Raw genomic sequence first — 16060 nt, 5'->3', positions numbered from 1 at the left:
ATGGAGGATTGGCGGTGGGTTGCTCTTCGGAGGGTTGGTGTGAACCTCATGGGCTAATGGCCTCCTTCCACACTGTAGGGGAGTCTACGAACAAACATGGCTGTGCCAGTGATGCCTGCACTCCATGAAAGAACCAACCAACCAAAATCTACCTGCCTCTCCCAATGTAATCCCATTATGGCATTCAATTACTTTTAAGTCACAATATGGTCTATTGCCTGAGAGACCATTCTGAGGGTACATCACTCTACGAAGAGGTGTTGTTTTAAGCTTAGTTGGAAGAACATTCTGGATATATGAATAGGAAAGGTTTAGAAGGATATGGGCCAAATGCAGGCAAATGGAACTGGGTCAGGTTGGGATATTTGGTCAGCACGGATGAGTGGACCGAAAGGTCTGTTTACAACAACTGACTACAATGCACAGTGGGTGTTCAATTCCTGCACCAGCTTTTTTGTTCCATTCTCTCATGGGATGTGGGCATCACTGGCTAGCCCAGCATCTATTGCCTGCCCTTGTTGCCCCTTGAGAAGGTGATTGTGAGCTGCCTTCTTAAACCATTGCAGTTAGACTCACAATGTCCTTAAGGAAGGGATTCCAGGATTTTGACCAAGGAACACTCAAGGTTAGGTTATCATGAGGATTCTCCTTCTCAATCTGACAAGATCACAGAATCACGACATATGGAGGGAGGTCATTCAGCCCATCAAGTCTGAACCAACTCTCCAAACAGCATCCTATCTATCCCTGTAACCCTGGTGAATCTACATAGTTTACTGATCCCTGGACACGAACGACAATTTAACATGTCCAATCCACCTAATCTGCACATCTTTGGGCTGTGGGAGGAAACCGGAGCACCCAGAGGGAACCCACACAGACACGGGGAGAACGTGCAAACTCCTCACAGACAGTCACCCGAGGGTGGAATCGAACCCGGGTCCCTGGCGCTGTGAAGCAGCAGTGCTAACCGCTGAGCCACCGTGCTGCCCAGAAGATGATAAAATGGCACACACAAGCTGGGAGCAGTAAAAGTTTATTTGGATAAAAAACATTCACGCGAATGTCAAAGAGAGATGACCAAAATATACAGAAATATCATAAGTAGCATAATTTGAGGTATTGGTGTTATCTAGTCTATTTACCAGTCAATACATAATATAGACACAATATTCAATGCACACAAAGAATAAAAATTAATAAAAAGTCTGACAGTATGTTACTGTGTGGCCTGTCTACATTCCGAATCGTTGTTGATGACTCCTTACGTTTTATATTGCTCTCATGTTTCAAAGACTTTTTGTACATGCTGCAGCTTTGGCTCATTCAGCCTTTTATTTGAGTTTTGTCAAGTCCCACTTTTTTTTAAATTAAAAAATATTTTAAAATCTCTGAACATTATGATAAAGAGTTGTAAGAGGTAGCTATAAAATGTTTTGTCTTTTACTTCGTATAGTTTCTAAAAAAAAAGAAACATAGTAAATTGTAATACTTAAAAAATAAAATCAGACCGAGGCCATAGTAGAAAGGCTCATTCACCGTCACTTCACCTCACTCTCCACCCCTGAGTACCACAAGATAACCTTTGAACTTTGACCAGGATTAAGTTGGAACCTGGCACCAGTCCTGAAGTGCTCCCTAAATCATTACACTTATGTTAATCTCAGTTCGATGATGCACTGTACACCTGCTGGTTTTGTTGTTGGCGTGAATCACTTACAAAACAATAACATGCTTAAACCCCCACCATCCCCTTCAAAAATTTTGTTCAAATATACGGGGGAATGTGTCTTATAAAGCAATCCAATCAGGTCGCAACATTACACCCCATCATTGAAAGGTATTCCAAAGCCAATAGCATGTCCCCTCTTTATTGCAGGCTCCTCCATCACAAAGCTTGGCCATCATTGCTTCAATGATCTCCCTTGGCTTTATGAGTTGGTGCAACTTAGTGAGCTTTTCCAGCCTAAAGGGACATCTGTTTTACCCACTGGAGAGAGAAAACAAAATCTGGTCACCTGAGCCCTACACAGAATCTCCCCTTAACAATGACCTTCCAGCAGACTGTATAGCAGAGGAGGCCATTCAGCCCACAGTATATGCACCGGCTTGTTGTAAGCTGGTCTCACTGAATCCTGCACTTACCCCATAGCCTTAGCTTTGGCAAATCATATTTAAACATTAATCCCCGTGCTCACCAATACCTACCCTACACAGTGGGTATAAAAGCTGCCACATACTTATTACAGCCACAGTATAAATAACCCTAACCCCACTTCCAGCACTGGCCCCTTGCTTCGATGTAGAATTACTCGTTTCTTTAACTTTCGTTTTGCTGATCAAAGCAGGCTTTAATGAAGTCAAGCTGATTGGCAGTGGAGGGGTGGGGGGTGAGATGGTTTTGCTCACTCTGTGACGTCCTCCAAACCAATAAAGGTTGAGTATTTAAACTCAACAAGCTGTTCTGCAAAGTCCAATACAGCCTGTTGGATGTTGGGAAATTATGTGGTGTGTTTGGGAATTGGAAGATACAACTGAGCAGCTGCCAACATCATGTGAATTACAGGATGCAAATCCCACTGTGGCGAGGAGCTTCTCCTTGGGGAAGCAGTCACGTGTACTGCACATTCCACAATGTGCTGACTCTCTCTATGGATTTCATAGCTTTCCTTGAAAGAAGCCGGAGAACAACCATTCTCCTCCCTGAGTCTGAGTAGGACCTTGATAATAGGCAACCACTGTCATGAATCACAGAAAATGGCACACGCAGTGAGTGAGTGTTACTCTGTACTGAGCTCAGACCTCGCTACATTTTCATTTGTCAGTCATCAAAAGGAGTGACATTTAGTCAGGCACTGCCACACACTGGACTAACCTTTCAATACGATGGTCGTTTAATGCAGAATTGCACAAGGTCCATTAAAGTTCTCAAACTGGGCCTCAGACACCAGCCCCACGCCTGTCTTTGCCCAAGTTATGATGAGGCCCTTTACCCTAGGAGGTAATGGATCTCATGCTGAATTAAGTTTAAGGAGGGAAGGGAATGCCTCTGATGAAAATCTGTGTCATTAAGATTTCTATCCTGCCTGCTGATATTAAGGATTCAGGCTCTGATCATGATTAATGAGCTCAATAATGAGTGCAGTAACCGCATGTAAATTTACCCAGCTGCAGCGTGCTAAAAACATAACTTAAAACACTTTGAAAGTGCCTTCTCACCAAAGTCTACACTAAAAGCATGCAGATTCAATAAGTGGGGTGCTTTGGGACAAATACAGTGTCGATAGGTTACTGAATTCAGGAAACTCAGTTAAAAAGTCACAAGGGAGTCTAAGAGTTCTATCTTTACTGTATTCTTGTGGTCAGAGACGCCTCAATATAAACCAACTGATCATCAGACCAGAATGTTTCTTTTGCTTAATTTGTTCACGAGTTCACAGAATCCCTACAGCCATACTGACCCTCTTAAGGGCAGCCCACCCCCACACCCTAACCTATCACTACATTCCTGTATTTTCCATGGCTAACCCACCTAGCCTGCACATCCCGGACACTACGGGCAATTTAGCACGGCCAATCCACCCTACCCTGCACATCTTAGGAGGAAACCGGAGCACCTGGAGCAAAGCCACACGGACATGGGGAGAATGTGCAAACTTCACACAGATACCTATCGCAGGGTTAGGATCAAACCTGGGTGCCTACTGCTGTGAGGCAGCAGTGCTAAGCACAGAGCCACCGTGCCAGCTGTGGGCATTGGCCAGCATCTGTAATCCATTCCTAATTGCTTGCTTGGCCATTTGTGAGGGCAGTTAAGAGTGAACCCCCAGGCTGTGGGCTTGGAGCCATATGTAGGCCAGACCAGATATAGATGGCAGTTTCCTTTCTTAAAGGGGCATGACTGAATCAGATTCACCATTGCTGAGGCTAGCTTTATATAAATTTGAAGTGTGAGACAGATAAATATTGCTAAGCAAAGGTGTTAAGGGATATAGGCCAAAGGCAGGTAGATGGAGGTAGGCAACAGATCAAACATGATTGGACTGAATGGTGGGATAGATTCAAGGGGCTGAATGGCCCATTCCAGTTCGTATGTTTCCATATTCCAGGTCTAGTGGAAAATTTAAGCAGCAGCAATGTGAAAACAATAAGACGTAAAACTGCTTTGAAAATACTTTTTCAGTAAAGTCTTAACTAAAAGCAAGAAGATCCATCCGACCACTTCCCATGTCATTATACCAGCTCATTCCTTTGCAGTCAGCTGCTAGGACGGGAGGAGAAATTTCGGCAAAATAGAATCGAATGCTTAAGCCATTCAAAGTTGGCATGCAACACACTCTGAGAGGAGTTACAGTGCAGAGAGGGACAAACACAAAAGAGTGCTTGAGAAACCTAGCAGGTCTGGAGAGAGAGAACAGAGGTAACATTTTGAGTCCCGAATGAGCCTGCTGGTCCTCATGCCAGACTCGAGATGTCACCTCCGTCTTGCCCGACCTGCTGAGTTTCTCTGTGTTTGTTTCGGAATTCTGTCGTATTTCGCTTTTGTTACATTGCAGAATGAAGCTCCCCTGTGACACATCCGTTCTGCGTGTACAAGGCGTGAATCTACCCAGGAAAGACCAATTCCAACTTGGTGATGACCTGAAACCTGAGACTGATGAATCATTCTTGAACCAACAGCAAAGGTGGTGTACAGTGCATGCAGTTACAGTCGTGTGACATATACAAGCAAATCTCTTTGGTGCACTCCCTCTGCCCTCCCAGTCACTGTCTCCCCCAACAAAGAGAATCCAGAAAATGCGAGTTTGGTGGCCACCCCATGCCAACCACATTGCTGTATTTTATTTTGGCAGCTTATTTTCCGACGTTCTCACTGCGCAGGTCTGTGGTTCAACACACAACACGAAACAAACAGAGGGGAAGCCACGCATAATCTTTGGAGGTGAGTTGAATATTTGGGGAGCAGCATGGTTTACACTAGAGAGATCTAGCCATTCTTCATACAATGTCTTCTTTGGTGTTAACAGTTTGGAAAAGTGTTAATTGCCCTGGCAAACTTGCCAGCATTCAAAAAAGTCTAACAGCAATTGACGGTTGAGGTATATATGTGAAGAGACACAGAAAAAAAAAGTCTGAGGTATTTCTGTTTTCATCTTTTAAGCACGGGGACCCAGATAGAATTACGCTGCTGTGCACCGCTGACAAATATTTAATTTGTTTCTTAAAACAGAGGGGAAAGAAGTGAATTCCTGTTGGTGTCAATTCCCGTGTGGAATGTTGCCTCAAGTTGTCAAAACATCCTGACAGCTCAAAGGTTAAAGGTGAGATGAACAATGATAGTTGTTGCCTTCAAAACACCTTCCCCCTACTCCGCCCACAACTGCAATTCTGAAGAGCTCTCTACCCCACCTTTCATCATGTGTACAGCATGACAATCATAAAGTTATACAAGAGATCGTTTAATGAGGGTGTGTTGATTGTGGGAGTTTAATCGCAGTTTTTGTCGAGTTGGTAACCTCTAATCTTCTGAGTCTTGGAATAGGGGAAGGGGATCATTTTGACTCTCTCAGGTAAGCAGGGGTAAGGCTATTGGCTCTCACTGACCCCACTGTGTTCACAGGCACACTGAAGCAGACCTTTCCAACTCAGTCTCAAACAAAAGGTGATATCTTAATCCCTCAACAACCACCCCTGTTACTTACTGCTGGCTCATTCCTGTATATTCCATCTGATGGAAGAGGGGGCACTTTTCAGGCAAGCCAATGTCAGGGAAGCCCCCCACCATCGCCCAAGTCAAATTGTCCACTGACACACACATGGTCCACACCTTCACAGCCGGTTTTGGGAGGCCTGTTTTGGCCAAGCTGTATTGTCACGCCTGACCTTGGACTAAATCCAGCAACAGGGAAAGGTCAAACAGCAGAAACAAACATTCCTTTCAGTAGTTACTGCCACGGTGGGTAGGGAAGGTCTGTGAACATCACCAATTTTACATAATGGTCCAGGCTCATCCTCCCTATCCATCGGCCCATCTGTTATTAAAAAAAAAGTGTTCTCTTCTTGTGAGATAAGTCAAGGCACAGCATTCTGCAAGTACTGAACCAAAAACAGAAAATTGCTGGAGAAACCCAGCATCAGCAGAGAGAGAAATGACATTTACCTTTCAGGCCCAGTGGCCCTTCTTCAGAACTGAGCCTGGAACATTTGAGTCTATTTCTCTCCACAGACCTGCTGAGCTCGCCCACCAATTCCTGTTTTCACTTCTTAAAAACATCAGCCGCTTCGGACTCTCTTGCAGCTCTTGGAAGCAAACTGGAAAGATGGAGAGGAAAAGTCCTTACCAGTGACACTCCAAGTTTAAGAAGTCCATCCATAAAAATTGCCCTCTTTGAATGGCATGAAGGATTGAAGAGTGGGTGGCAGGGGTGACGGTAGGGTGAAGGCACATGCGATAGAATATTTGACCAAGGGACTGGCACCATTCAAAAGACCAACATGCTTCTAATTATGAGCCATCTGAATCAAAGGAGGTGAGGAGATTATTCCTGAAGTTCTTTTTCCCTCATCCTAGCTTGGCTAAAATGGTTCAGTAAGTTTTTCAGCAGCCTTATGGATTGATTTGACTATCTCTGTGCAGAGTGATTGAAGTGGAATCTGGGAGAGAGAGCCCTGCTCACCAAGCCAGCTGCAGATTCATACTTCCACAAGTAGGGGGAGCACACTGGGCCTGACAGGAGGAGATGGGTCTTCGACTTATCATCCGGGTGATGTGTTCTGGGTTTGGTTGGTCATGGGCACACCTTCCCTTCCCACATAGGCCACCACCATTCAATGCCTAGGCGAGGGCATGGAGAGAAGTCCATTAGCCAAGGTCCCAGTGGTAAAGATTGGGGTTTAGAGTCGGGGGGGTTCCGGCTAATGTGAAATCATCTCTCCACTCAGAACCATGTCTACGAGAGACAGGGTGGGCGGAAAAAGCAAAGCAATATCTTGTAGAAGGAAAAAACAAAACACACGCTCGCACACAGATACGCTCACACGCGCACACACGCACAGTTTGTTGTTGCCAGGTAATACAATGGGTGAGCAAGTGGGGATATCTAGCAGCCAGGAACCAATGGTCACTGAATAAAACCAATTCTCTTCTTGCTGTTCAATTGCATTGACTGCTCAAAGTCTGTAATTCCTCCCATTTTACCCTCCCCATGAAGCAGAGTAAATTGCAGCCTCTTACTGGTAAAGTCAGGTGAAGGTTAAGGAATAAGGCTTACTGAGTGCATGCACATACAAACCCTCTCAGAGAGATTACGCAAGAAGCGTAGAATCCCTACAATGCGGAAGTAGACCTTTTAGCTCATCAAGCCCTCACTGACCATCACAACACCTCCATCACCCTCTATTTCCCGTGGTAATCCACCTAACCTGCACATCCTTGGACTGTGGGAGGAAACCAGAGGTAACCCACACAGCTTTGGGGACAACACGCAAACTCCACACAGACAGTCACCCGAGGGTGGAATTGAACCCAGGACCCTGGTGTTGCGTGGCAACGGTGCTAACTATTGAGCCACCATGCCACCCAGGAGGCTGAGGATGATTAGATTAAGGTTTGCAAGTCCCCGAATGGTCATGACAAGGTGGATGTGGGTAACTCCAGAACAAGAGGGCACTGTTTTATAAGTCAGGGTCACCCATTCACAACAGCGATGAGGACGGTGCAATTTTAAAAGTGTCTGCCTCAGAAGGTGATGGAGATGGGGTCATTAAATATTTTTAAGGCTGAAACATATCCCTGTAATTTTCCTCACTGAGTTACTGGAGGCCAGAACTAGTGACTGTAAAAATACAATGACCACTATTCCATCCAGTTGGGAATTCGGGAAAAACCTCCTTCCTCAGGCAGTGGGAAGAATGGGACCTTGTTGCCAGAGTAAATCATTGAGGAAAATGAGAAGAATACATTTCAGAGGTGGTTTGGCACAAACATGAAGGGGAAAGGGGCAGATGTCGAGATAACGCAAGATGGGAGGAGGCAGGTGTGGAGCACAAATACTAGGATGGACTAGGTGGGCCGAACGGCTCGACCCCTTTAGAGTCATAGAATCACACAGCATTGTAACAGGCCCTTCGGTCCAACTTGTCCATGCTGATCAGCTTTTCCTAAACTGACCTCGTCTCATTTACCTGCATTTGTCCCATATCCCTCTAAACCTTTCCGATCCATGAACCTTTCCAAATTTTTTTTAGATAACAAGGTGCAGAGCTGGATGAACACAGCAGGCCGAACAGCATCAGAGGAGCAGGAAAGCTGATGTCTTGGGCCTAGACCCTTCTTCAGAAATGTTTTTTAAACTCTAATTATAACTACCTTGATTTTTGAAGTTTACAAAATTAAGCAAGATGTGAGAGAAAACGGGTTGTTGATTTTACATTCCTTGTTTTATATATACAAAATTAAAATGATCCCTTACTATTCCGGGAGAAAGCTCCAGGTAAGAACAGAATTCAGGCCTTTGGTGTACAATGGACATTCATGTGTCATGGTCCAAAGGTGGGCATTAACTCAGCATGCATTTGATTTCTCTACAAATCAACACAGGCTGAAACTTGGTCTGAAGAAGGATTAATTGACCTGAAATGTGGACTCGGTCTTCACTCCACCGATGCGGTCAGTTTCTCCAGGAATTTCTGGTCTTTATGACCGAAACTGGTTGTTGGGTTGGGTGGTGTACGTGTGCGAGTAAAATACAACTTTGTAAATTGTATGCTTTGCCAAATGGCTTTTGTTTGGATTGCAATGCCCGTGGCATAGAGAATTCCAAAGGTGGAGATATTTAGTCACTGCCTAGTAGAGCTGCTCCCCATCCCCAGAAATACAGTCCAATCCCATTTCACCACTTCCCCACCCTACCTACAGTCAGGTTGCTGTTTCCCAAAGAAGGGCCGTGGAACTAGAAGAGTTTGGTTTGGTGTTGATGTGGCCAACCATTGAGAGAATGCCCAGCCTTTGATCAGATGTCAAGTTCCCTGAGAATATCTGGGCTCAAATGATTGGCCTCAATATCCTTTCATCATCAACGGGGCTAATGTTCTCAAGACATAGAAGTTGGGAACGCGAGTAATTCGAAGAGAAGAAAGAAAACTTGAACTTCTACAGGGGCCTCTTCCCACTCCCGGATGTCACAAAGCATTTTAAAGCCAACAAAATCATTTTGAGGTGGGAAACACGGGAGCCAATTCATGCACAGTGAGATCCCAAAAAAGGCCAATCTATTTTATGAGGCATTGACTGAGAAACTAGCTCCCCTGCTGGTCTCTGAAATAGTGCCACGAGATCTTATGTGTCCACTCAAACCTTTCCCTGATTCAATGTCTCATCAGAAGGACGGCCTCTCCAACTGCACAGCACTCCCGTAGCACTGCATGGTGAAGTGCGAGTTTTTTACACTCAATTTCTGAGTGTGGAAGGTGGCGGCTTTGTGGGGGTTGGATATGAGGGCCAGGGTGAGGAGCTGACACTGAGATAAAGCAAGAAATGCATGACACTATCGCTGTTTCCTCAGAGAGATTGAGGAAACACCCTGTACTGGTACCGAATCCATAGGAAAACCAGGCCTCGGCTGTTAGTCACCCCTGAGAGAGTAATCCAAGAGTGGGCTCCTACATACAGCCTCACTACAGCTCTGACTGCTGTACTGCAGAAACTAGAATTGCTAACCCTTCCAGATCTGACCTAGATTTCCAGGAGTTAAAGATTCATCTCCCCAGGATACTGGTGTAAAAACCAGGAGAAATTTCTCAGCTAAATATTGTGCGTATTTCCTTTGTATGTTTCTGCTAATTACTGAGAATAAGGTTGCAGGGGTAAAGAGAATGTTGTTAGAATGACAGGGAAGAATCATCCAATCAGAAAATGGCCAGTCTGATGGGTTTATAAATGTCAGGGCAGGGTATTGAGCTGATGGAGGTTTTGGGTGACCAATAACAGGAGCTGTAGTTGGCAGCTGGAATTCACATGGGAATACATTCAATCAGGATGGGCAAAACTAACAAAATCCCATTTCCTCACACGCTCAAACACATTATGTGTATTGAAGAGTCATTCACCTGCATACGTAAGCATCCTCTCTCTCACACACAGACACACAAACACACAAGCATACACACACACAAGCATACACACACACACGCATACACACACACACACACAAGCATACACACACACACACACACAAGCATACACACACACACACACACACACAAGCATACACACACACACATACGCACACACAAGCATACTCACACACACACGCATACACACACAGACACACACACATACAAGCATACACACACACAGACACACACGCATAGACACATACACACACACACACGCACACACGCACACGCATCCACACACACACGCACACAAGCATCCACACACACACATTAAGCATCCACACACAAGCACACACACACTCTCTCATACACAAGCATCCCCACACACACACACTCTCATACACAAGCATCCACACACACACACACACACTCTCAGACACAGGCATCCACACACACACTCTCATACACAAGCATCCACACACACACACACACTCTCATACACAAGCATCCACACACACACTCTTATACACAAGCATCCACACACACACACTCTTATACACAAGCATCCACACACTCACACTCTCATACACAAGCATCCCCCCCCAACACACACGCATCCACACACACTCTCATACACAAGCATCCACACACTCACACTCTCATACACAAGCATCCACACACACACACTCTCATACACAAGCATACACACACACACACACACACACACATACACAAGCATCCACACACACACACACACTCTCATACACAAGCATCCCCCCCCCACACACACACACACTCTCATACACAAGCATCCACACACTCACACTCTCATACACAAGCATCCACACACTCACACTCTCATACACAAGCATCCACACACACACACTCTCATACACAAGCATACACACACACACACTCTCATACACAAGCATACACACACACACACACACATACACAAGCATCCACACACACACACACACTCTCATACACAAGCATCCCCCCCCACACACACACACACACTCTCATACACAAGCATCCACACACTCACACTCTCATACACAAGCATCCACACACACACACTCTCATACACAAGCATACACACACACACACACACACACACATACACAAGCATCCACACACACACACACACACTCATACACAAGCATCCACACTCACACTCATACACAAGCATCCCCACACACACACACACACACACACTCTCATACACAAGCATCCCCACACACACACACACACTCTTACACAAGCATCCACACACACACACACTCATACACAAGCATCCACACACACACACACTCATACACAAGCATCCACACACACACTCATACACAAGCATCCACACACACACACACACACTCATACACAAGCATCCACACACACACACTCATACACAAGCATCCACACTCACACTCATACACAAGCATCCACACACACACTCATACACAAGCATCCACACACACACACACACACACACACACTCATACACAAGCATCCACACACACACACTCATACACAAGCATCCACACTCACACTCATACACAAGCATCCACACACACACACACTCATACACAAGCATCTCCACACACACACACACACACTCATACACAAGCATCCGCACTCACACTCATACACAAGCATCTCCACACACACACACTCACACTCTCATACACAAGCATCCACAAACACACACACACTCATACACAAGCATCCACACACACACACACACACTCTCATACACAAGCATCCACACACACACTTATACACAAGCATCCACACACGCATCCACACACACTCATACACAAGCATCCACACACACACACACACACACACACAAGCATCCACACACACACACACACACACACTCATACACAAGCATCCACACACATACACACACTCTCTCATACACAAGCATCCACACACGCACACACATTCTCATACACACACTCTCATTACACACACGCACAAACACATTCTCATACACACACGCACAAACACATTCTCATATACACATACTCTCATTACACACACGCACAAACACATTCTCATACACACATACTCTCATTACACACACGCACACGCACAAACACATTCTCATACACACATACTCTCATTACACACACGCACAAACACATTCTCATACACACATTCTCTCATTACACACACGCACAAACACATTCTCATACACACATACTCTCATACTTATACAAACTCATACACAAACACACTCACACAAACACAGAATTACTCTCAAATAAACACTGCTACAGGCACACACACTCGCAGAAAAACGCTTGAACAGAAAGACATACACACATACACACACACACACACACACACAAATGCACCCTCACACACACTTCCCCCTCACACACACCTCCACATACACACACACACAAACATACACCCATACAGACGCACATACAAAGACACACACGCACAATAACACCTCAGCACAACGAATTTCACCGCATGATAAAAATACACCCAGTAGGTTACCTGCATGGCCAAGGGCACCTTTCCAGGTGTCAATCTGGCAGTCTGACCCACATTCACAATGACATAAGCTCTCTGGGCCACAGCAATCCCCTTTGGTGAGACAGCGTCCCTTCTGTTGGCAACTCAGAGGGTTTGTGCAACCTGGCGGCAAATCAAAATTACTGTGTCCCTCTGCAGAGTGAGCTGCAATGGGCGACTGATCTGAGGGTGGAGACTACCTCATGTGGAATCCAAATGAACTCTACGACATTTTCTAACTGGGTTTTTCCACAGCTTCCAGAGATCTCAGATGTGAGGGTGGGGGGAATATGATCTTGAGAGTAGTGGGTGGATAACATTAGGCCTGAGTTCACCATAGTGCAGCGATAGGTAGGAACTGAGAATTTATCTTTGCAGATGCCTACCTACTGCGGGCTTCTCAGCTTGGAGGAAAGAAGCCTTTTTTTTAAAAACAGGTAGTGATTTGATTTGATATATTTTTTCTCTCTATTTCATGTTTCTATCCTGGTCTTGGTCTCCTGACTTTATGTGGAAGGTCCTGGGTAAAATGGTCCCCTGAGTGGTAAAGGATGGCCAACTGACTGCAAAACATGACCGTTTTAAAAGTGTATATATAAATGTTACGTTTCCGCCTGCAGCTTAAGTGCCATGTCGTCATGAAAAGGGGAAGGAGTTTAATCGTTAATGGTGCTCACGGGATATTCTCCACAGGAATGTGTAATCTGTAAATATCCAACAGTGGTACCTTAAATGAAGGAGGTCTATTTTTATTCTCTCACTCTGTACTCCAGCCCTCCAAACGCGAGGCCACATTTTTCTTCTCACAAACTACAATTCCCTTGTCGACTCAGAGGTTAAGTGCCCTGAACTGTCCCGTCCAATCCACGGCCGGGAGCTAGCTATTCCCTTCGGCCACCACTAGCACCCACACCCTTATCATGGGGTAAGGAAGGGCAATACTCCAGAATGGATTCACCCCCCGCACCCCATTCCCCGCACTCAGCCCCATCACTGCCTTCAGGCAGAGAAGTTCAGCGAGGGAGGCAAAATTGCATTTAGATGGAACCTTTCGCTGTCTCAGCGCTTCCCAGCCAAAGAAGACATCACTAAGGTGAATAGCCAAGGTCTTTTCCCCTCGGCTGGGGGAGTCCAAAACTAGAGGGCATAGGTTTAAGGTGGGAGGGGAGAAGATTTCACATATAGATTTTACACATAGAATGCATACATTCATACATGGAAATGAGCAGCCAGAGCAAGTGGTAAAGGTGGCTACAACATTTAAAAGGTGTTTGAACAGATACATGAATAGAGAAGGTTTAGAGGGATATGAGTCAAATGGGACTAGTCTAGTTTGGGAAGGCTGGTCAACACGGATGTGTTGGGCCAAAGGGCCTGTTCCCGTGCTGCATGATGCTAAGTACTCTCAGAAATGATGTGCACAGCGAGCTCACGGGTGGGACCTGTCTCCAATGCCTCAGCCAAGCAGCAGCATCCCTGGCAGTGTGGCACTCCGACAATGCTGTCCTGGGAGTTACAGGCTGGCATCAGTGCTCAGGATTCTGGAGTGGGATTTGAAGTCACACCCTTCAGACTCACCGACTGGAGCCCTGAGCCATGGTGGGCTGACAAAAGGGCATGGGGCATGATCAGATCCCAGTGTGACAGCTACTACAGTGGAAGGGTTGGTTGACACTCACTACCCTGAGTAGCACACTGGGCTATTCAGTTGGAGGGAAGTAATGTCCTCGAGTTTAGAGCTCAAGGTCAATTAGATCCAGCTTCACCGATTCAAGGATAAAACCATTTACAACATTAGAACATTACAGCACAGTACAGGCCCTTTGACCCTCGATGTTGCGCCAACCTGTCATACCGATCTCAAGCCCATCTAACCTACACTATTCCATGTAGGTTCATATGCTTACACCTCAATGTGACTCTATAATTATTTAATGAATGAAATCTTTTCAGTTTTGGAACTACTTTTGATTGCATTTTGAAGAGGTTGCTAATTTTTCTATGACTGAAGTGAAAAATGAGCAGAAAATAACAAGGCCACAGACTTAGCCTGGACATCTCCCACTTAACTTTCAAATAATCACTTTGGCCAACAAAAGGGACACTGTCACTGTAAGGTAAGGTCAAATTATAAAATCACATCGGCTGCCGTATTTACATAATATATTAAAAATTCTTGTGCCTGTATGTGTTTGTTGTCAGCAGTCTCATTAACCCCATGTCCACCATTGTAATGGGAATTATTCATGTAAACGTGTCACACTGTAATTACAGCCTCCCACCAGAGGTGGCACTGAAGCTCCATCACTGCTCAGAGGGCAGGATTACAGAGTGACAAACTGATACAGGGCAGCTCCCATAATAAATGGGGATGCATACATTTGAAATGAGGTATAAAAATAGGAACCATACATATCACCTTAAAGTGGGGAGAGAGTCACATCTGCAAAGCTAGGCCCAATTAATCTCTAACCCATGACCCCTCCACCACCTTTTTTTACCTGAAGACAACACTCAGTCTTGACTCCCCTCTGTGCAAAACAAGAGATTGACTGAATAATCAAAAAAATGAATTGTCACATAGATTCCTTGAGCTGAAAAGATCTGTGCAATCCTTTTATGTGTTTTCTTTCCTGCATTTTTCCATTTCTTGCTCATTATTCCCTGCCCTTACTCTAGAAAAATACAATTGAGACAAGTCCATTTTGCTGACGCTGTGGCAGAGGGCTGCCTTCAGGGGGAGCCGCTGGTGGAGGGCTCAGCAGAGGCAGGGCCCTTGACGGAGGTAGGACTGGAGGTGCTCTGTGAACCAGATGTGCTGCTGCTGGGTCCTGCGATCACATGCACAGCTGGTCTCTGGGCAAACAGCACTCCTGTGCAGGGACAAAATAATAAGGAAGTTTCTTTTGGTAGTGTTCAAACTGCAGGGGAAGACAACAAGTTCTCAGTAAAAGAACGATACACCTTGCATTCACCTAGCACCTGTCACGACCACAGGATGTCCCAGAAGCTCATCGCAGCTGGTGAAGAACCTTATGAAATGCAATCATTGTTGTGCTGGAGGAAGGGGTTTAGCCAATTCAGCAAATTCCCACAAACTGCAAGATGATAATGAGAACATCATCTGTTTCTGTGTGTGGTGCTGGTTCAAGATATAAATATTAGCCAAGCCACCGGGAATAACATCCCCAACCCTGGTTTGCTTTGTCTTGAGATGTTTTCACATCCCCCTGACAGAACAATCTCTGGCAAGTGACTCAGGTGAGGCACCTTTGATAGTGTAGTACTCTATCAGCATGACACTGGGAGTGTCACCTTAGATGCTGTCCTTAAGCCTCTGAGACAAGAATCCTACACACTGAGATGTGGCCGACACAATTCCAGCTCTTTGGACAAAACTATATTTGCAAAA

The 16060-nt window shown here is 45.4% G+C and overlaps 1 protein-coding gene across 3 annotated transcripts in view; it reads right to left on the bottom strand.

Annotated features, from left to right (window-relative positions):
* Positions 1–1030: 1030 nt before the first annotated feature.
* LOC125446718 (AT-rich interactive domain-containing protein 3B-like) overlaps positions 1031–16060 on the bottom strand; it is a 224383-nt gene continuing 209353 nt past the window's right edge. For all 3 annotated transcript variants that reach the window (XM_048520461.2, XM_048520462.2, XM_048520463.2), the window contains one exon: positions 1031–15521. In XM_048520461.2, the coding sequence (XP_048376418.1) occupies positions 15382–15521 (140 nt within the window). In that variant the 3' untranslated portion in view covers positions 1031–15381. The remainder of the gene's footprint in view (positions 15522–16060) is intronic.

Source organism: Stegostoma tigrinum, chromosome 36, assembly GCF_030684315.1.
Source record: "Stegostoma tigrinum isolate sSteTig4 chromosome 36, sSteTig4.hap1, whole genome shotgun sequence".
Taxonomy (NCBI): domain Eukaryota; kingdom Metazoa; phylum Chordata; class Chondrichthyes; order Orectolobiformes; family Stegostomatidae; genus Stegostoma; species Stegostoma tigrinum.
This window is presented reverse-complemented; position numbering and strand designations above follow the sequence as displayed.